Here is a 22,052-nt window from a genome sequence, read left to right as displayed (position 1 = left end):
TCTCCCATCAGTCCTTCCAGTGCTGGAAAATGCCATTCCAGGCCCAAGGGGACCACAGGTGTGAGCTCCCAGTGTTTTTTTGGGTTTTCAGTCCAGAGTAGAGCTGATCAGTTCTGAGAAAAAGACAGAACCACAGTCCAGGGAACTTCTCTGCCTCAGCTAGCAAAAAACCCCGACTAACTAAAAGCAAAGAAGAGCTCTCCCCCGCCATCTGTCCATGCTGCAGACAACACAGTCCGTGAGAGAGAATGTGGGGGAGTGAGTGCAGTTTCTGAGAACAAACTCTGCACTTCTTCTTTCCCCCCTTCGCTCTGAGAACCAGTGTTAAAGGTGCAGAACTTAATATCCCTCATAAACAGAACAGGGGACTGGGGATACAAGCATCATAAAGTCACCCCAGGGCATTACTCCATCAGCTCAGCATTTTCTGATAACTGAATTAGATTTATCTATTAAATTAGATAAATCTGTTGCTTTGTGGTTTTTTTTGTTTTTGTTTGGTTTTTTTTTCTGTTTGTTTGTTTGTTTGTTTTAATATTTGCCATACTATTTAATGCCAGTTCTTCAAGTACCTGACTTTTTGGGTGATCTTTCCAAATGGTAGCTGCACTGGGACTGTTTGGCCTCCAAGATCTGGCAAAAAAGGGTGCACCATGTTATGTGTTGAGGTAAGTTTGGGTGGTGGGTTTTTCTGCATAATTTACAATGCTAAGAGACCTTCAAGAGCCTTCTTTTTGTAAGGGAAAAAAAAGTCCAGAATGTTTTTTGAATAAGGAAGGGGTGGTATTCCGAATATGTGATGCAAAATTCACCTGATGGATTTACTTTGTGGAGTTGCAACTGGGCAGAGTGCAGAGTGTTTGATTTTTCAACCAAAAAAAAATTCATTGCTTGGTTGGGTGTTTTTGGTTATTATTTGTTTTTTCTCTTTGGGTGGTGAGTTTGATTTTGAGTGTTTCATTTATCTGGTGTCCTCCTGTTAGATGGCTGCCACATTCTGTGCAGTAAAAACTATTGCTGCGGTAGCTGAAACATAGAAATGGGTTAGTTGTCTCACAAACTCTCCAGGCACCTCAGATCAACATGGTAGGAGGTAATAAAGAAGCAAATGAAGTGACCAAAAAGACAAGAGTGACCTGTTTTTAAGACAGACAAGTGAAATTCTGCTGAGCTCTGTACTCAGGCAGCTGTGCTGCTATTGGTACACAATAGTTCACACTTGGCTGTGCAACAATTTGGGGATGCAGATTTCATGTTGTAGTCATCACTGTTGCTGTAAGTCTGAGAACTCCTGAAAAGCTCATCTCTCTCCCTGTGGCCCTGAAGGTAAAGCAAAACCCCCCTTCAGACAGTGGTGGACTATGCCCTACTCACTAAATCGTCATCATTGGCTCATCTCCCTCTTATAATTCCCCTTTTGGGTGGAGAACTGTGTGCTGCAGACTGTGAAGGAAAGCTAAAATACTTGGCTTAGAAAGAAAATATTCCTTCTCTATGAGAAGCAGGAAAATCTGTGCCACCTGAGAGTCAATCTGCATGGGGGCTTAAGTCCTGCTATTGAGTTCCCATGTTGCAGGACTGTAAGACATAAAGTGTTATTTTATTATTAATGAGTAGGTTTCCATATCTGGTGTCTCAGCTGATACGGACCTTATTCCATGACTCGTGGGCTGACTGTGACTGCTGAGGTGAATAGTATATTTTAAATACTCACTGGTTTGCTTCACTGTTCACTATGCAATTGAAAGCATTTATCATTTCTGAGAAGCATATATTTATAGCTTTTCTTTTATGTTCCACATTAAAGGGCTTTGCATATTTATTAGCTGATGGTAGAGAGCATTATATGTTTCTTATTTGTTTGTGGTTGCTTGTATTTCCTGCTTTTAGTAGTCCAGCAGAAAGCCAAAGGAAGAGCTTACAGCAGTAACAGCACTTAGGCTTTTACAGGGGATTTTCAAAAGAACAACTCATTCATATAGAACTATTTTCAAAACGTGGACATTTACAGGTAATCACAGACAACTAGGCAAAATAACTGAAATGCAGCTTCTTTGTGGCTGTCAGTGCTTCTTTTATATAGTAAACTTCCAGTCATGTCCCATTTTGCCCTGGCTGTTTTTCATTTCATATTTCAAAGGAAAGTGATCATTTTTTAACACAGTGCTCCCTGTTTAACACAGTGATCCCTGTTTCAAGGCTGGTTAAGTTTGGTTGTCGCTCTGTGCCAGCAATTTACACAAACGTGTACCCCCTTTTGTGATGGAGAACATAATAGTGAAACCACTGGATGCTTTATTTTCCTTCCCACTTAGACAACAAATGGGGTGTGACTGCTGCTCCCTAATGGGTCATATTTTTCCCCTGAGGAAACAAGTTTCCAAGGCTTGCACTCTAACAGTAAGTTGTATTCTGTTTTCTTCTGTTTCACTAGGGTACACTCATGTTTGGCGAGGTTTCTTTATATGACCCCTATTCCTCAGGCTTCTCCTCCTGCCTCGGGCTGTGTTGGGGTACGCCGGAGACTCCCGCCACGGGCGGCCAGGCAGCGTGGGGACTCCGCTCCCCGCCGGCAGCCTGGGGGCTGTCCCCTGTTTGCGGGGCATCGGGCATTCCCACGGCACTACCGGTGGCTCAGGTGCGCTCAAAACCAGGCGAGGCACGCCTGTGGCGGGGAAAGCAAGCAATCGCCTTGCCCATTCCCCTCTCGGCTCTGCCAGCCCGACGAAACGGAGCCTCGCACGGAGCCCAGCCGGGACCTGTGGGGCGGAGAAGCGGGAGGAGCAGGTGAGGGCGGAGAGGTGTCCCCGCGGGCCGCGCCGTGCCATGCCGGGGGCGGGCGCAGGAGGATGCTGAGGCCGGGCAGCGGAGCGCATCCTGACGCAGCGGCGGCCCGGGCCGCGGCGGGCGGGCGGATGGCGGGCGGCGGCGGGGCGCCGCGGGGCTGAGGGGTGGCGCTGCCGCCGCGCCGTGTCGCGCCGCGCCGTGCAGCGCTGTGCCGCGCCGTGCCGAGCCCTGGTCGGCCGGGCGCCGCTGCAGGCTGGCCCCCTGCGGCTGCCTGCGAGGCGGCAGCGGCGGGCGGGCTGCCGGGATGATCCGGTTCCGGAGCTCCAGCATCAGGTCGCTGAGCGCGGAGATGAAATGCACCGTGCGGCTGCTGGACGACTCCGAGATCTCCTGCCACATCCAGGTGCCGGCGCGGAAAGGGGCGGCGGCGGCGGGGCGGCTCGGGGGGCGGCGGCTCCGGGGGCCGGGTGCGGGCGGCGGCTCGCGGGTCGCAGGGCCCGGGCGGCGGCTCGGCTCGGCTCGGCTCGGCTCGGCTCGGCTCGGCTCGGCTCGGCTCGGCTCGGCTCGGCTCGGCGCGGCGCGGCGCGGCTCGGCGCGGCCGCGGCGGGAGCCCCGCTCCCCGCACGCCCCGTTCTCGGCGAGGGCTCCGCGCACCTGCGGCGCGGCCGCTCCGCCGGCTCCCGTGCTGCGCCACGGCGCTGCACCGCACGGCGCGGAGCCCGCCCGGCCGCTGCCGGAGCCGCGGGATCCGTCTGGCTCCGGCACGCCCGGCACGGCGTCCCCGCGGGCGGGAGGAGCGCTCTGGGCTGCGGTGGCCCGGGCGAGGAGGGAAATCCCGGCGGCGACTCCCCCGTCCCGCGGGGCAGTAACGGGGCGGCCCGGACGGCACCGCAGGCTGCGGAACCGATGTGCGGGAGGAGTCGCTCTCCGGTACCGGGAAAGCCCTGCCTTGGAAGCAAGGCCCGCGGCGTGCGGTGCCGGGAACCGCCGTTTCCGAGATAGCGGGCAGAGTTCAAAATGAAGCTCTGCCCCCTCTTCCTCTTCATCCAAGACAAAAGATAAGTTGGAGCAGGCTTTTCAGTGATAGTAGTTGCTGTGTAGTTGGGAAAGAAACAACGAAACAAACCAACTTCGCCGTAGTCCCTCTTCCTAATTATTTAGTCCCTCTTTTTGTTCCTTCAAGTAATGAGGATAAAGATGTGAACAGTGAGGACTGTGATTTTCTGGTGGAACAGCAATGTTTGTAATATGTGAAAGCAAGGGTGTTTCAGGTGTTCTAACAGGAACCATTACTCCAGTTACACTATGAAAGATTTAGGGATACTTACAGATTTAACTGCAAGCATGAAAATCAAGTTACCCTCTGAAATTTCCATAGTGTTCACAGAATAACAGAGATGAACTTGGCATCCAGATCAGAAGATGTGAGTGGTCTTCTAGGAAGCTGTTTGCCACTCATAGTTGGTATTTCTGTCTCTCTGATAGAAAGAGTTACAGCTTTAAATAGAGCTGGTAATCTTATACTAAGACCATTAGGACTGAAAAACTCTAAGAGCTGTGAAATGCAAGCTCTGTTTTTGCTTGGACCAAACTATGTTTTTTGTTAGTTCCAACAGAACTATTTAACACCAGAACAGAGTAATATAGTTCCAGTTATAGAGGACCTAAAACAATCACCTAGTCAAACTGCCTGGCTGCTCCAGGGCTGACCAGAACAATAAAGCCTGCTACTGAGGGCATTGCCCAAGTGTCTCTTTTTAAGGCACTGGCAGATTTGAGGTATCAACTCCATGAAGTCTGCTGTAGTGTTTGACCATCCTCTTGGTAAAAAATGTTTCCTGATGTTCAGTCTGAACCTCTCCTGATAAGGCTTTGAACCATTCCCATTCCATGTTGATGGATGCCAGGAACAGACCAGCACTCCCTCCCCAGGTCCCCTAAGGAAGCTGTACAGAGCAGTGAGGTCACTCCTGAGCCTCCTTCTCTCCGAACCAGACAAACCCAGAGCCCTCAGCTGCTCCTCACAGGATGTGCCTTCCAGCCCTTCCACCAGCTCTGCTGTGCTCCTCTGGACCATTGAAGGCCCTTCCCACCCTTCTCAGCCCGTGGGCCAGCCCTGCACACAGGGCTCAGGGTGAGGCCCAGCTCGGCTGAGTGCAGCAGGATGATCCCAAGCACAGCGGTGCTGCTGTGTCTGCTGCAGCCCGGGGTGGGGTTTGCCCTCCTGGCTGCCTGGGCACACACTGCTGACCCACCCTGAGCTGCTGCCACCAGCACCCCCAGATCCCTTTCTGCAGGGCTGCTCTACACACACTCCTCTCCCAGTCCATGGCTGCATGCTGGTTGCTCTCGAACAGCATGTAACCTAGAAGTAACAGGAAATTACTAAAAACATTTTGTGTATCATTCTATTGGTCTTCTAATGGAGAGCCTGATTATAAGATTTATTGGGTAAGAAGCAGCATGGCCTTCAGAGTCTTTCCTTGGAGCTTGATGCAAGCTTTGCTTAATTATTTGGGACCTTTAAAAATTAATCTTTTTTAAACACCCCTAAATTTAAGGTCAGACTCTGAGACGATGGTATGACAGCTCAAACTAGGAAATAGTTTGGCTTCTGATTGTGATGGTGTGAATTGTAACATATGTACCATCTCACCCTTCACATGACAGCTCTTTAGGTTTGAGGTATTCAACAGATTTACACATACAAGAGTATTCCCTTCAATGCCTACAGGGTAGAAAAAAGAGTTGCTTCAGGTGTTATGTTGAGCAAGGTGAGGCAATGAGCTCAGAACCAGTTGTATGGTATTTCATTGCTGAGGTTCATTCTGCAGGCAGGAGAAAAATCACTGTTGAAAATGTTTTAACTATTAGAGTTCTAAGGAAAATTCTGAAGATTGACTTCTGTTATAACCTCATTTAGAACCTGTCTTCCTGAGCCTGCAGACTGACAAAAACATTTAAAATGTGTAAATAGCTCAGGTTTCTTTATCCTCCTGTGTGCACGCAGCTTTTAAGACATTAGACTAATGAATCCCAAAGCACTCAAATTTTTTGTCCTCAGTCTCTTTGTCAGACCTGTGGTTGAACTTCATAATATGGACAAAACTTGCTAGGAGCTTTAGCACTACTATTTTTTTTTAAATGAAAAAAACCCCACTTCCCTGTTAGATCTGTATGTGCATATTGATGCATGTTCTCTGGGATAAAATAGTCACATGGACACATGATGTGCTGCTGGGTTAACAGTAGAGATGCCAGGGTTGTGCCAGCTGGAACATGTTAGACAGCTGTGTTTTGGTCATTAAGAGGATAAGAAAGCCTAATTCTACAACACTGAGAAATGCCATCAGGATCTCCTAGGGACACAGGATGCAGTAAGGAATGTGACAACTGAAATTCTGGCTGTGCATTTTCAGGGAAAAGGGAGGGGAGATATGTAGGTAGTCTGGATGGTGAGGTGTGTAGATATGATTTGCTGCAGTTCAGCACACCAGGTTTTATCAAATCCTGCTTTTCAAGTATATCTTTCCAGCTCTTGGCTTGTACATGTAGGTTAGTATAACAGGACCGTGGTACCACTTCTGAGCAAAGGTGTATGCTAATTTTCACATGTGTTGTAGATCTTTGCCCCTACAAAATATGCAACCAGAATTGTATGTTACTCATCTAATACACTGGGGGGTAGTTTTAGAAAAAGTAAGCAGGAGCAGATATATTTAAAAACTGCATATTCATATGTGTGTATTTTTTTTTCTTCTTGTCTTGTTGGAAATGGATTTGTAGAGAATTCTCAAAGCCTAACAGAGGGCTCACATAGTGTGCATCTGTATGCAAACTCTGAGATAAAAACCGCTGACTTGGAAAGACCATGGAATAGGACAGACATTGTTGAGAGAGAAATGGAACTAGAAGCAAGTTTCAAATGATGGCCTTGCAAATAGACTAGATACTTTGGAGAAACAGAACTATGAAAGATGCATTGTAGTAGGACCCACGAGGGGTAATTTTAGAGGATTGTCTTTAAGGCATTAGCAATATTTTATAGCAAAAGCTGATAGGCCAAGAAATGCTCATAATGTATTGTAATTAGGAAATAGTTTTGCTTTTAAATGTGATGGCGTGAATTGTAGCATCTGCACCATCCCACCCTTCACATGAGACTAAAAATGGAATAAAAGTTTTTAAAATGCCTCTCAGGAGCCCTGTCTCTGTGTCAGAAAAAGGCAAAGTCTGACATTGTGTGAATTTCAGTGTTTAGGTAGGAAAAGAAAACAATTTTTTGTTTTTATTATTAACATTCTTTCAAATCAGTGTTTCATCAAGCCACCAAGCTAATAAAGTCTGCTTTTGGAAATTACATTTTTTAGCAAATAGTCTAGTGACAGCATATGGAGCAGTGTGGGGAGAATCAGAAGTGAATCATGCATTTTCAGATTCCAGCCAACTAGTTATTGAGTTGTGCAGCTGCCATGTAGGTCACCAAGTTGCTCAAGGCTAGGTTTGCAGCTCAAAGGTCAAGATTCAGTGGGTTTTCCTCCTCATCTGAGAGACTTTGTGACTGCAAAGTAGGTGAAGTGGTGACAGACACAAGAATGGGCTGGGGCCCGAGGGTCACCTAACTAATTCTTGTGGTTATGTTTATTTTCCCATGATTTTTGTTTGTGAAGGCTCTCTGTGACCTGTAGTCAGACAGTCTTATAGCAGCAGTAGGGTGCAGCTGCTGCAGCACAGCTAAAATTGAGAGGTTATGAAAAACAGCCTGAAGGACCAGTGGCCACTGTCTGTTTCCATTTGCAAGAGAAAGAGGTGACCTGCTTGTGCAGCCTGCCTGATAAAACACAGAACCAAGTTTGAAAGAGGGAAATGGGGGAAGTAGGTCTTCCAAACTATTGGAAATTAATCTGGAGCAGCAAGAAGACTTCCTTTCCAGAGATATTAATGAGATACTACTGAATCAATGACATAATGGGTAAAAACTTCCATTTTTGCAGACTTTAGGCAATAATTTAATGCAGCAGTTTATCCTTTTAGTAACACTACCCTAGAACAAGCCTTGGTTTAACCTGTGCCACTTGCTCACTCCTTAATTCAAGTTTTGCTTTACTCCTTGAGATATTCAGGTCCAGCTGTGTACAAATGGAGATAAGTTTGACATTACTGAAGCTTTTCTGTCATTTGGAACTTGTTATTGAAAGCAGTATGAACTTTGCTGTCTGTGTGTTTATTTGTAGTAATACTGCATGACTGGGTCTTCTTGTGCCTCAGCCCATATGTAAAATTGTGCTGTAATGGGGTCTTTTTAATAACACAGGTTTTGCTTTGTATGAGCTTTCCTGTACAAAAATCTGTTTTGATATTCCCAAAACTATCAATTGGCTACAATACTGTCTTTTATTTTTAATTGTATCTAAGTAATTTGGTGGTTGCTTACAAGAAGAAAACTTGAATTTCTACGTGTGTCCAGATTTTAAGCAAGGAAAAAATGTTATTTTTAAGAACTGGTTTAGGAATCAGGTCTGTGATACTTAGACCTTTTAACTTTTCCTGCAGAATTTAAAATGAGGGTGATAAAATCTGAGCAAACTCACTTCCTTCTGCTGCTGGTGGTTCAATAGTGTGGAACGGTCTTGTGCTTTACTAATCTAATTTTAGGAGCAGCTTCTGTGCAGTTTGAATACTGCTGCCTGTACTTCGGCTAATAATTTACTTGCTTTTGACTCTTTTTCCCCTGATTTTCTTTTAAATGTGACATGCACTGTTCTGTCTGGTTCTTTTTGTAGCACATTGATCACTTTAAAGTTGCCTACTTGCTTAATACTACCTGCTTCGTCTGTGTCTTGCAGGCAAATGCTAAATTTAATAGAAATCTACTAACCAGAGAACACTATTTAAAATTCCCATCCCTCAATAAAATGTAAAAACCAAAACAACGTGCTGAAGCAGGATGTGAAGTAAAAGAGTAGTGACCACAAGTCTCACTGTGAAGGCATGCTGAATGTCAATGAGTTAAAACCAGTAAGTGGGAAAGGAAAGGTAGCATGAAAAGGGAAAGCAGACTGAAAGTAGTGGAGAGGCCAGAGATGAGAAGAAGGCAGAGAATTGTAGCTGTGGAAAGGGAGAGGTTAAGGGATTATGCAGACAGAAGGCAGGAGATTTAGTGAATTTATATTTATCCTGTAAGAGATGTCAGAAGTGTAACTAGCAAGCGCCTTGAGCTGCTGGATTGATACTACAGTGGTTCAAAATAGTAAGATGAGATAAGGAAGGAGATGCAGGTCAGGAAGAGTTATTTTCTACATTCTGTTGACACATTTTAGAAACTGCTTGCTAGGGCTTGTATTCCTGACTTCATGCTTAAGCCTCTAATTGTGCAGTTACATGGGGTACTCTTGGTGAGAGTTGTACATGAGAAGACTCTAATTAAGCTAGGTCTATGGGTTAAAGCTATCTCTGTTGTAATTGCATGTGTTTGATTAAAGTTGCCGTAATGTATTTATTTTCTCTTTGTTTGTTGGAGTTAGTTTATTTGGTTTTATTTTTATACATTAATAGTGCTTAAGGATGTGTTCCTAGTTCCTTCCAAGGCTGAAAAGGAAGCAGGAATAGAGAGTGCTGCTAGAACATTACTAGGGTGTTGGGGGTTTTCATTAAAAATTAAGACACTAATTCTATTGGTGGATTTTGATATGCGTTTCTGAAACTTGGTATTTGCTTAACATTAGTATCTTTGTCTCTGATAAAGAAAAGGTGCATACCTATGTGTAATACTGCCATATTGCTACCAATTCATGAACAACAGAGTTGTTCTTTCTTACTATTTTTAAATGAAAATACTCACAAAGCTGGTTTATACAGAATTGGATTTATCCAGTGTATACTAAACCACAGCTGAACAGCTTTACTGTTGGCTAAAGCTTATTAATGATGAATTATTACAACACTCTCATGTCGTCTGATTAATGATTAAAATCTGAAAATTCTCTGTCCTAAAGATCATAATCTTGCCTTTTATTTACAACTGCTGGTTTGTTTCGTGTTGTGATTGACACTGCAATTGATATTTTGATTGCTAGTAAATAAAGGCATGTGTGCTTAAAGACTTCCCCAATCCATGGCTGAAAATTAAGGTGTATTTCAGTAAAAAGAAACAATGTAGGTGATAACAACTTGATGTATTGGTGGGTCTGGTGCCGAGGCCTAGAGGGAAAAAGCTGTTAAAAATAAAGATATCCGTACACAAAGCTGTCTATCTAAAAGAAACAAGAGTTGCCGGTTTAAAATATAATGTTTCCACTTTTACCCTCCCTTCATTTTTCTTTCAGCTTTGAAAAAAATTTTTTACATTCTTCATGGTCAGACATGTTTGGACACTAGCTGAACGGTAGAGGTGGAACTGAAATAATAACAAAAGGCAACTGGAAAATCAATAGCACAATGCAGCACAGCTTATATCTCTGAACTGCAAATCATAATTTTGATCTTGTGCAGTAGAAAAGTGGCTCCTGTGGGATACAGAACGCTTTTCAGCAACTTCATGCACTTTTTCATCTTGAAAGGGCTTTTGGCACCTCACCACAGTTTTCTTGTTCCTTGAGACACCCTCAGCTACATAAGCATCTTCAGTGCACTGATACAGATTGAATAGAGGAGGCAGCCAAGAAGAAACAATGTGGTAGAATTAACTGGCCAAAATAATTAATTTGTAAGGAAGTAATGTATTTTCATGTTTTGATTGTATTTTCCTAGATCGAATTTCCTGTAGAGGTCAGAAAATATTTAATAGTGTGTATCAATGCTCCTGAACTTTGAGCTTTAAGAAAAGGAGAGATTATTGCCTTTCCTATAGGAAGGGGAAATAGAGAGTCTGAGTGGTTTTTGCTGGTCCTGTAACAGATTTTATATTAAAAACTCAAGTTTTAAACACTTAGGTTAAGGAATGGGAAAAATGGCAGTTGATTTTTCTCTTCCTCCTCAAAAAAGGAGGGTGGATTGGAAGACTGGAAAGTAAATATCTGTGATAAAATGCTTGTTTTCTGTAGCACAGGTCCTTGTTCTTCTGGGTATTTTGGCTTATTAAATCAAACATAGTGTAATGGTTCTCTTCATCTTCTTGTTGGTCTCTTTTTTCGCTTCCCCTCCATTCCCTAGTGTGGATAATGTCAACCTGTTGGCAGTGTTCATAACGTCCAGATAATCCTTCTTTGCTTTTCCTGTTAAAATCAAGCTGTCAACATATGACTTTGGCTGTGCCTTCTCTGCTGCATATGGAATATATCTCCTTACAGTTCTTCCTTCAGCTGAGGCTTCTTGTCTGTTCCTTCATTTTTGATTGCTTAAATACTGCCTCCTTTTTCTCCTTAGCCTTGCTTTCTCAGAGACCCATTCTAGACCTCACAAGTCATATTTTTATTCCTTCTTCTCACTGTGTTTTTAATTCCTCGTCTGATAGTGAAAACACTGTTCTAGTAATTCAGCAGTAAATAAATAAATATTAAATCATCTCCTTTCTGGCATGAAATAATAATAAAAATGATTATGATAATGATAACAATAACAATAATAACAACATCACACTTTTCTTTCTTCACTCCTCCACTGTCGGTTTTTGTTATTTTTTCCAGCTACAGGCATTAAATTCCTGAAAGTGTTTCTGTTTTCCGCTTTTCAGGGTCTAACATATTTTTGGTGGAGGTGTATTGATAATCAGCTCTTGCCATTTCAGTGTGCTTGCCATTTCAAGATAGATGCTGTTCTATAGCAGTAGTAAGCCAAGTGTGAACAGTAATCATCATGTTTGTGGTTGCTGCTGATGGGAGTTACTGAAGAATAAACACTGATGATCTAGTACTGTTACACTTAGAGGAAATGTTTCCCCTCTGGAAACTCGAGAGAAAATGTATCATTCCAATGCATACATGGTTAAGTAAACCTATAACATTTCTCAAGGCTGTTTCTGGTCAGAAATGAGAAGGTAAAGGGCGGTATACCTTAAGTTCTTTTTCAGCAGAAGTGTTCACAAATGGAAATAACTCCCGCAATTTGGAAGTCTGGCGATTCGAAATAATTGCTGTAAGATACTCAAGTATTAACTGGCTGCAAAATCATTGCTCTTTAAATGCTTCCTTTGGTAAATATGTCAAATGAGGCAACACCTTCATTAAAAATACTGTTATTTTTCCCTTGTTTACTTGAAGCCCAGGAAGAAGTAAATTATTTGTATTGAAGACAAATTTTGCTCCTTTGAAATATATTATCTCACGACAATATTTTCCTCATAGCAACTCTCTTTGTATTAGAATTGTACTTTAAAAACACAAACCAAGATGATTTCCATCTGGCCAGTTTTTTTCCCGATACTGTAATATACAAACTTGCTGTAAAAGGGCAATGTTGTAAAGATAACTTTGTAGCTTCTGAAAACACCTTTTTCATGCCATCAGTCTGTATGCCCACTTTTCAGTTTTTCACATACCAAAAATCTAAAAAGAAATGGGATTACAAAATGAAAACAAACATAATACCCTCATCTTCCAAACCAAACAGTGTCAGAAGAATTTATATCAGGACATCATAGTTTATTAAATATAAATAAGGTGAAATTGCAAGGATATTGATGCATGAAGTTCAGACTGCAATGGTGTGTATTTCTTTTTGTTTCCAGGTGCAGAGAGTAGTCAAAAACTTTTGTCTCCAACACAGTGTCAATGTGTGAACTGCCTTTTGGGAATGGTTCCTGGACTCTCCTGTCTATCAGTCATTACCTGGGAACGAGTCAGCAAGAATTCTAATTAGGAGAAACAGTACTGTTGTCAGGCAGTGTCCTAGTTGTTTGTCTGGCATGGGTGGTGGATTTCAACACTCCAAAATGCTTGGAGGATTTTAGTAGTCTTAGTATAGATGCAATCTCCATTTTTAAAAAGGAAAAAAAAGAAAGATTGGGTTGGATTGGGGAGGGAGGGAAGCAGGAATTACAGCTCTTCTCTGTAGCCACAGTGGTTTTGATTGCTACTCCTGCCTTTTGGCAACTCCTATATTACTGCCTTCTCTGTAGTGGGTAAAGATAACAAATCTGTGCCTAAACACAGATTCTCTTTTGAGGCCAGGATCTTATTTGCCATTTGCACCTCTTTTTCATTACCTGTTTCTTCAGTCCAGCAGACAGTTTTCAGTCCTTTTCACAGATTCTCTTTATGGCATTTCCAGGCTATGATTTCTACTTTTTCTTTAGAAGTGGGGCATTATGCCATCTTGGAAACAGAAGTTTAGATTGGTTGATAAACAGTTCCCCAGTTTGCTAATTCCTTAATTATTTCACAGGAACTATTCAAAGAATTGTTATAGATTCTGTAAATCATTGCTTACTTGTGTCCCATCAACTTTTTTCACCCCAAGGTACTCTTTTGGATCATCATTTTGATGAAAATGATCTAGAGTTAGTCTTTGGACAGTGATGGTTGGAAGTTCCATGCAATATTTTGGATGGAGGTTGTTTTCCTGGGGTTTTTTGGGGTGGGTTTTTTTGGTGTGGTTTTTTGTTTGTTTGTTGTATTTTTTGTTGTTTTTGGTTTGTTTGGTTTTTAATTGTTTTAGTTGGCTGGTTGGTTTCTTGTTTGTTTGTTTTGGTATATTTTGGAATTTATTTGCGAGTGAATTATCTTGACTCACTTGTTATATTTTGTTGCTCTTGTAACATACTCTTTTTATAGGGTAATGTGTATATCTGTGTGTTTGTGCACATGATATAATTTTCATATAATAATCTCCAAAGTTCTAAGGTTTTTATAATATCCTAAGTGTCTCTATGGGATTTTTTGAATTCCTTTATATGAGTTGGGTTTTGCAATACCTAAGTTGTACCTTAAAAACTTCAATTTCTACACGTTCTTGCTCATTAACTAGGTTATTCTCAAAAGTTTAAAATTTTAATGGATTGTAAAATAAAAGAAAATCCTAATTTTCATGTTTTTTGTGACTGATGCCTCTCATCAGAAATCACATTTAAAAAACATCTTTTCCAAAGCTTTAATGATATTTATACATTTTAAAATTGAGATTTGAAAAACTTACAGTTAAAAAGTTACAGTATTTATAATACAGATTTTTGCCTGTTCTTTTTATTTGCACTGTCATGTGAAATCCTGCATGATACTAGGGTGGTTCATAAATAGTGGAAATGTTTCTTGGTCCTGCAAGTGCTTTCACAAAACATGAGAAAACAAATAATTTTTGATAACTAAATCTTCCATTCTTCCTGTTAAAACTCAGCACTGCTAATACATTATTTGGTATGAATATTCACATATTTTAATGTTTCCTTTGTGTGCGTGTATGTGTGTGTGTTCCCTCTAGAATTTATTTACACATCATGTCTGAAAAGTGTTCCGTGGTTTTCTGTCATGAGGCCATAAGTACTTCAGTGGATATCTCTGTTCTGAAAAAATAGACACAAACTGAATGGTTTGTCATCCATAGCTCCAACATCTGCTTTTTCTCTGTTCTTTTTTTTAACTCTGTGAATGCTCTTGTTTCTTTGTGGTCAGGACTACCATTGTAATCCAAAACCTGTAAGAAAGTTGTATTTTCTTTTTAGATTTTTCCATAAATAGCCTGCATTCTCATGATGGAAGAACTTGCATTTGATGTCTTTCCACTAACCTGCTTTTAAAAGCTTCATCTTTTATTGTTAGGAAAATTACAGGGAAGTTGTAGATGTGGATTTAGTTGCCTTCATCTTCTTTCTTCTTCTCCTCATCCTTCACAGGTGGAGCTTTTGGTAATTTTGAGGGCACCAATTTCTAAAAATTATTTTGATGCCCTTCTGCTCAGCCAAGCTGTACTTTGGTGGTATTCGAAGAAGGATTCAAATTCTACCAGGTTTTGACAAATGTGGCTTAAGAAGTAATGGATTATTCTTGATTCCCAAGGAGATTACTGGTTTTGCTGGTGATGTCCTCGCTCCTCTCCTGCCTCAGAGACAGATCTGTGGTTCCCTTGCTGCCTGTCTCAGTATCACTAGCATAATTTTCATTAACCTCTTTCCCTTGAAGCAAAACTCCACGTTTTCACAGTTGGCCACAAAGATAATCTATTGAGAAAAAAACTTCCTTGTTCTGTTCACTGCATCAAAGTGGGTTTTAAACTGCTCTCTTAGTTTCTGTTCTTTTAACGAACAAGCAGGTCTAGAGTGACATGTAAATTCTTCCTGAAATTCTCGATTCACTGACTTTGCAGTACTCAAAGAAGACAAGAAGAGCTGTGATTGTGGTGAACCTGCAGAGCTGGTTTGTGCCCTACTTAATGTTTGGCACTTCTCTGAGAGATGCAGAAGAAATTGCATTTTCTAACCTCCCTCTGCCTTCTCTGTCTCCAGAGGATTTCCTGCTTACGCAGTAACCAAAACGTTTGCTGGAGGAGGATTCTGAGTGTTTTATCCTGCAGACTGGATGATGCAGAAAGATTATGAATCCATGGGGAAGCCAGTTTACCGGATTCTGTTTTCCTATTCTGTCTGTACAAATTTGATATTGCTTTGTAATTAAAGTTGAATCTGCTTCTACAGGATATGGTTTTTCTCATTTTGAACTGGGAAGCTTTTCCCGTGCATTCCTGAAATAGATCAGCTAAATGTATGCTTAAGAAAGGAGGGAAATAAAAGCAAAAGTACTGTCCTCCCAAAGGTTCAGTGGGATCCCTGTAGCAGTATTTCTTTGCAGAAATACCATGAGTTGAGTTTTCTTGCTGAGAGAGGGGGTTCTGCTTTATGAACAAGATAATTGTGTATTTCTGTTCTAAGTCAACATCATTCTGACACAGTTCATGAGTGCTAGGTATTTTATGCACTCACTGAAATGAACAAGACAATGCTGTCTCAAGCACTTAGTCTGTGGTTAATGTTGTGCCTCCTTTTGCACATCTTTCAGCTACCTGAGAGATCAAAATGAACTCCAGCACTTGAGGACATGTGGGAAGGCTTTTAGACACTCTGGAGGAAAGTGTGTCTGTGAAGCCTTAATGATTGCTCCTTCATCTATGCAGATCTGCTTTAACTGGTGCCAGATCTGCTGTAATATTGATGACATCCTTCGCCTTATTAGAGGCCCAAATGTAAAAGAGCATATGCTAGTAGTCAAATTTTGTTCATTATATAGGGAGACCACAGATGTTGAAGGCTACAAAAAGGATGTGGGCTACAGCTACGCATTTGGCATGGAACATGTTTTCTGTTAAGTAAATGAAAAATGTTTACAATTCTGATTTTTGAGCACTGGGGACATCCCATGGCTTAGATGGTGTGAGATTTTGATTAAGCAAATTCTGGAAGAGTTCTCTGACAGTGAGGCAATTAATGAAATGTTGCAAGATATAATGGTAAAGTTGTATGTCAAGTGACTGCCTTTATCGCTGAAAGAATATGAGAATCTATGGAGGTACAAATCTCCTGTTGCTCATCTGCCTTGGTCTTGGACTGGAGATTTGATGAAGCGTTTGGCCTTTAGGACACAGCAGTAGTAGTTGGTGAAATATTAGACATGAGCAGCAGGAATGTTTAGCCAGACTGGGCAGTATTTGAGTTCAGTTTTATGGGCTTACAGTATGAGATTGCAGAATTCCTGAAGTGGGGCTGCATTGACCCAGAGTCCTTGCCAGGGCTGTGCCTGGCAAGTGGGCTGACTGATGTGATCTGTTCCCTCAGAGAAATAACGGATACTTCCCATGAATTTTATGGGTTTTGTGGGAATATTTATCCCCTAATATCTATTTATAATGTTCCTATAGGGCATGCTGAGAGGTGTAGATTTTAAGGATTAAAGGAGATTTTAAAGATAAAAGCTGCTGTTGGGAAAGAGGCTGTAATAACCGTTTAATTCGGAGCACTGTTCAAGTTCTGCGAGAAGATGATAAAATTCAAAAATATGAGATAGAATGCTCGCCCCTCTATACGTGTGGATGCATTTGTGTGGGAATATGCTCTCTGAGATTTGTATTTCAGAACATACGTTTAGTTCCTCAGGTGACTGTGTGGGATAGAGGGTCTTGCACTGCACTGGAACTTGTCTTCTGCAAGCTCACGAATGAGAATGTGCTTTGCTATGAATAGTGTGGAAAAATCAGTTACCATTCTTACTCATGGTCTGCCTTCTGAGCCTCTCCCATTCTGCAGAGAGGGGAGATGAGGCTTGCATTGACGATTGCATAGCTGTAATGCTCACCCCAGGTTTGCAAGGTCACTGTGTCCCCCCAAAGTGCTCAGGAGAGAAGTAGACACACAAGCTCTTTCTACACTGTAACTGCTCCAGAGCTGGTGGGGTTTCATTGAAAAATTTGCTTTTCTGCTGTGCTGGGTAGATATTGTGTCACCAAGGAATGCTAAGCATTAAGCTTTCCCGCATCTTTGCCATTCTCACAAGCTATGACCTTGTGTACAGCAGTGTTACTGCCAGACCTCAGGAGCACCAGATCATCTGAAGCACTCTCTTTTTCGATATTGTTTACAAGACAACCATTTGGGAATACAAAGAGAGAGCACAGCACAGGGAGCATTCAGGATTTCCAGAAATCACACCATATACTTCTCAGGGGCTTCTAATTTGGTGAAAGCAGAATCATGTTCTTTCAGAGACCATTGTTTCTCAGTGCCAGAATTCTCACAGATTATCAGTGATAATATTTTCTTCTTTTTTTGCAAAAGGAGCTGATAATAATTTTCCTCTACAGTAGTAATTTGTTTTCTCTATGATGTTACCATTTTGTTTTTGCAGGATTTGCCATTTTTAAAACTAAAAATGTATGTTGTGAAAGTTTGAGCAACTTTCATTAAGAATATCTGTTATTTCATTTCTGTAATTTAAAAAAGCCACATCAGACAACTAACACTCAGATGCTTCAGTTGTCTCTGTATATCTAATGAATGCAAGCAGCTGAGGGCCAATGTGCAAATGACAGCCTGAAACAAAATCAAACATGTGGAGTGCATTTCCATGGGCAGTGATGGCAGTGCTTACTGCACTATCACATTATCACAATAGTGCCACAGAGCCTAAGGCATGGATAAGAACTCCATTTTGCTGTGCAAACACAAAGTAAGATGCACTTCCTTGTCCTGTCTAAGGACACGGAGTGGAATAGTGTGTTATATATATAAATAAAATAGCTTGATGCTGTTTAGATGAGAAGTTGTACTTGAATCTGTATGTGCTCTTGGTTCATGACAAATGGGAGGGAAAACATAGCAGTCTGAAGCCTTTTTGCTGATACATGTTAATATGTTCAGTTGGACAGCGTTCACAAAGGCAGGTGATAATTATTGAATCATCAAATGCAACTGAGTTATTTTCTGAGCCAGGGTTCTGAGCCCAAGTCCTTTAATTGAGACTGCTAGGTAGCAGAAGAAGAACCAGTAGATGAGACCAGCAGATGAAGAAATGACTCACAGCAGAGTGGTGTGGTGGTCTCTGCATATTGACATCTTTGCCAAGAAAAGAGGGGATTGGAATATTATCATGAAATGTATTTTGCATTCAGTTTTTTTCTTCAAAAGGTCTGATCTGGAGGAAAACACAGTTCCTTGTTTTGGAAGTTTAAGGAATGTACTGTGGGAGCTGAGAAGGTCTCTCACTCATGAGGAATGAGACAAGGAGGCTTAAAGTGAGAGTGTTCTGAGAGGGACCTGTTAGGCTGAACTATGACTGAGAACAGGTAGGTGAAGGTTATGTGTAGATAATCATGTCCATGGCCCTCCTCTGGACTTGCTTCAGGAGCTCCATGTCTCTCTGGCACTGAGGAGCCCAGAGCTGGACGCAGCACTCCAGATGTGCCTCACCTGGGCTGAGTAGAAGAACAGGATCACCTCCCTCACCCTTCTGGCAATGTTCTTCCTAATGCACCCCAGGACGCCATTGGCCTTCTTGATCACAAGAGTACACTGCTGGCTCATGGACAGCTTGTTGTCCACCAAGAACCCCAGGTCCTTCTTCCCAGAGCCACTTTCCAGCCTCTGCTGGTTCCTGGGGTTGTTCTTCCCCAGTACAGGAACCTGAATTTACTCTTGTCAAATTTCAGACAGTTTTTCTCTGCCCATCTCTCCATCCTGTCAAGGCTGCACTCTGGGGTATCGGCCCCTGCTCCCAGCTTTGTGCTGTCAGTGACCTGCTGAGGGGTCATCTGTCCCTTTGTCCAAATCACTGGACTCAGTACTGAACCTTGGGGGCACCCCTTGTGACAGGCCTGCAACCAGACTAGGTGTCACTGCCTGTTACCTTCTGGGTTCTGCCATTCAGCCGGTTCTCCATCCACCTCCACATCCGCTCATCAAAATGGTATTCCTGACTTTGCTTTTTATGATAGCATGGTACCTGGAACCTTGCTGAAGTACAGGTAGGCAACATCCATCACTCTTCTCTCATCCATCCAGCCAGCTGTCCCATCATAGAAGGTAACCAGTTTGGTTACTTAAGCATGACTTCCTTTTGGTGAGTCCATGCTCACTACTCCTTATCACCCTCTTGTCCTTCACATGCCCAGAGATGGTATCCAGGATGAGCCGTTCCATCACCTTTCCAGAGACTGAAGTGAGGCTGACTGGCCAGCACTTCCCTGATCCTCCTTTTTGCCCTTTTTGAAGACCAAAGTGATGTTTGCTTTCTTCCAGCCCTCTGGCACCCCTCCTGGTCACCACAATATTTCAAGGATGATTGTGAGTAGCCCAGCTATGGTGTCTGCCAGCTCCCTCAAGCATTCGTGGGACTCCCTGTTGCCATGAGGTTTTCCTGGTTTGCCGAGCGCTCATATTGAAAGAGAAATGTGCAGCTTCTCCCGCTTGTTAATGTAAACACTGGCCATGTTTTCCTAACTGTCTTTCATTGTTTACATATTTCTAGTTGGGAGGAGAAAGGTGATTGACAGTTAGCTTCACCAGTGTGGATTGGGAGGTGGGAATTCCATCCTCCAATCCATGGCATTATAGGTAATGTATAAAAGTGCCTTTGTAAATAAACCTCGGGGCTTCCTGCTTCCGGCGCTGCTCTGCTCAGAACCCAGAAATGTCTCTCGAGTCTCACTCTTACTGGTTGGGCCCCGCGGTGATAACTCCCATCACTCCCATCAGGGCCTTGGACTTGTGGATATCATGTTTACCTAAGCAGTCTCTAAGCCAATCTTCCTCAACAAAGGGAAAGTCTTTCTTCCTCCAGACCTTGTTCCTCATTCTTGAGGGCTGTTTTTGTCAGTGAAGACTGAAGCCAAGGTGCCATTGAGTATCTCTGCTTTCTCTGTAGCCTCTGTTGCAATGGTTCTTGTTCCACACAAAAACAGGCTCATGCTTTCCTTTTTGTCCTTGATGTATTGGAAAAAGCCCTTCTTGTTATCCTGGGTGTTCTTGGTCAGATTAATTCCAAATGGGCCTTGGCCTTCCTTGTTGCCTTTTTACATACTCGGACAACATCACAGTATTCAGCCCAGGTGGCCTGACCCTTCTTTCACCTCTTGTCTATCTCCTGCTTGGGTTTGAGTTTTGACTGGAATTCCTTGCTCATGCACTGGTCCTGAGCCTGGATGAAGCGATCATTGAATATTGGCTCTCTAGGATTCTTCTTCTCTGTAGAGCATCTTCACATGAAATTCTTCAAAGAGGATTCCTGAGGAGACTGAAGTTAACCCTCCTGAAGCCCAGGGCTGTTACCTCCTCAAGCAATACAGAATTCCGTGATCTTATGGTCACTGTAATGAAGGCTGCCAGAGCCTTCACATCTGCAGCCAGACCTTCCGTATGATATAGTTTAAGGTCCAGCAGCACAGCTTTTCTGCTTGGCCCTTCCATCACCAGCAGCAGAAAGCTGTCACCAGTGCTTTCCAACCACCGTTTGGATGGTTTGTGCTTCGCTGTGTTGCTCCTACAACAGATGTTAGAGTGGTTGAAGTCCCCCATGAGAACCAGGGACTTCGACTACATGAAGAAACATGCTGAAGCAGGAGACGATGGAAAAGATCTTTCCATCACTGTTTGGAAAGATACCAGTGGAGCAAAATGACATTTGGCAGGCTAGAGGATATGATAGTGGGATAATGTAGTCACATAATAACAATAATGAAATAATGTCTTCATTTATTATACTTTTGTCTGCCTAGGGGTTAGGATGAATAATGATTATTTGTAGGAAGAATATGATTTTAGGAAACAAAGTAGATGTGTGTTATGAGAGTATGAACTTTGTCATACTTCAAAATTAACTGGACAAGTAAGAGGTTTTTAAAAGCATTCCTTGGCAGGCCAAGGATGCATGGGCTGTGAAGCTGGTTGTGTGTTAGGTTGTGTGTTGCTTCCAAGGAGGTAATAAATCTCTGGACTCTTAGCAGTGGAATCCCATTTGCAATTAATAAATGATATTTTAATACTTCTTTGCTTTGAATTTGGCATGGAGAATTCTGACTGATTGCTACTGCCCCGTTGTGTGCTGGCAGGGTCACAGTCTTCTAGATGATATCATCTAGGTTTATATTTTCTGTGTTTCAGGGCTGTCTCTGACATTATCTACAAGTTTGAAAGGTGAGTTTCAACTCTGTTGAGCACTTCAATTACTATAAAATTGCTATACTTTTATACAACAAATCATATGTAGTCTGACCTTGAGAGGTATGATTTTCAGTTCTTAAAAAAAAATTACACTTCAGGACAATCAAAAATGGCTGGCATCTCCAATATGAAAAATTTAATGTGAAAAACCCAGAGGTTTAGCAAAATGTTAGGGAATATTGTATAAGATACAAGAGTAGGTAAGCTGCTTATTGACTTCCAATGTAGTTTGCTGTTTTGGAGAAAAAAGTTTTCATTAGGGAAAATGAAACTCTAGTTAGGAAAAAAAAAGTGTTTCTGTTAATTTGTAGAAGGTATTTGACTAGATTAAGTCGAATTAGACTAGATTAGTTTACTCAACTAGAATAGTTAAAATCGACTAGATAACAAGCTTTCAGCATGAGGCAATCAGCCTATATGTTAGTGCTGAAAGACAGCAATATAAGGAATGCCTGCTAGAAAATTACAAAGATAAATAACTTTAATATCTTTAAATGAACATTTCACAGTTATCTTTAAAGGACTGTTTAGTGTGATTTAAGATTACGGGTTGAAGAATGCCAACTCACTGTGTCAGTTTTCTATTCCTTAACAAATATGTGAAGAAAAACCATTTTTATCCTTACTTCATCTTTCACTGGCTACTCAGAGATATTATGTGTAAGATTCAATGTGGTACACCTGATTTATGAAA

General features: G+C 42.1%; 1 protein-coding gene across 1 annotated transcript in view; it reads left to right on the top strand.

Moving 5' to 3' along the window:
• Window positions 1-2,886: 2,886 nt before the first annotated feature.
• Window positions 2,887-22,052, top strand: part of FRMD3 (FERM domain containing 3) — a 124,089-nt gene continuing 104,923 nt past the window's right edge. Inside the window, exon 1 of the mRNA XM_063423160.1 lies at window positions 2,887-3,190. Coding sequence (XP_063279230.1) covers window positions 3,092-3,190 — 99 coding nt within the window. The 5' untranslated portion in view covers window positions 2,887-3,091. The remainder of the gene's footprint in view (window positions 3,191-22,052) is intronic.

Source organism: Prinia subflava, chromosome Z, assembly GCF_021018805.1.
Source record: "Prinia subflava isolate CZ2003 ecotype Zambia chromosome Z, Cam_Psub_1.2, whole genome shotgun sequence".
Lineage (NCBI taxonomy): Eukaryota > Metazoa > Chordata > Aves > Passeriformes > Cisticolidae > Prinia > Prinia subflava.
Note: the sequence above shows the minus strand (reverse complement) of the source record. Positions and strands in the feature narration are given on the sequence as shown.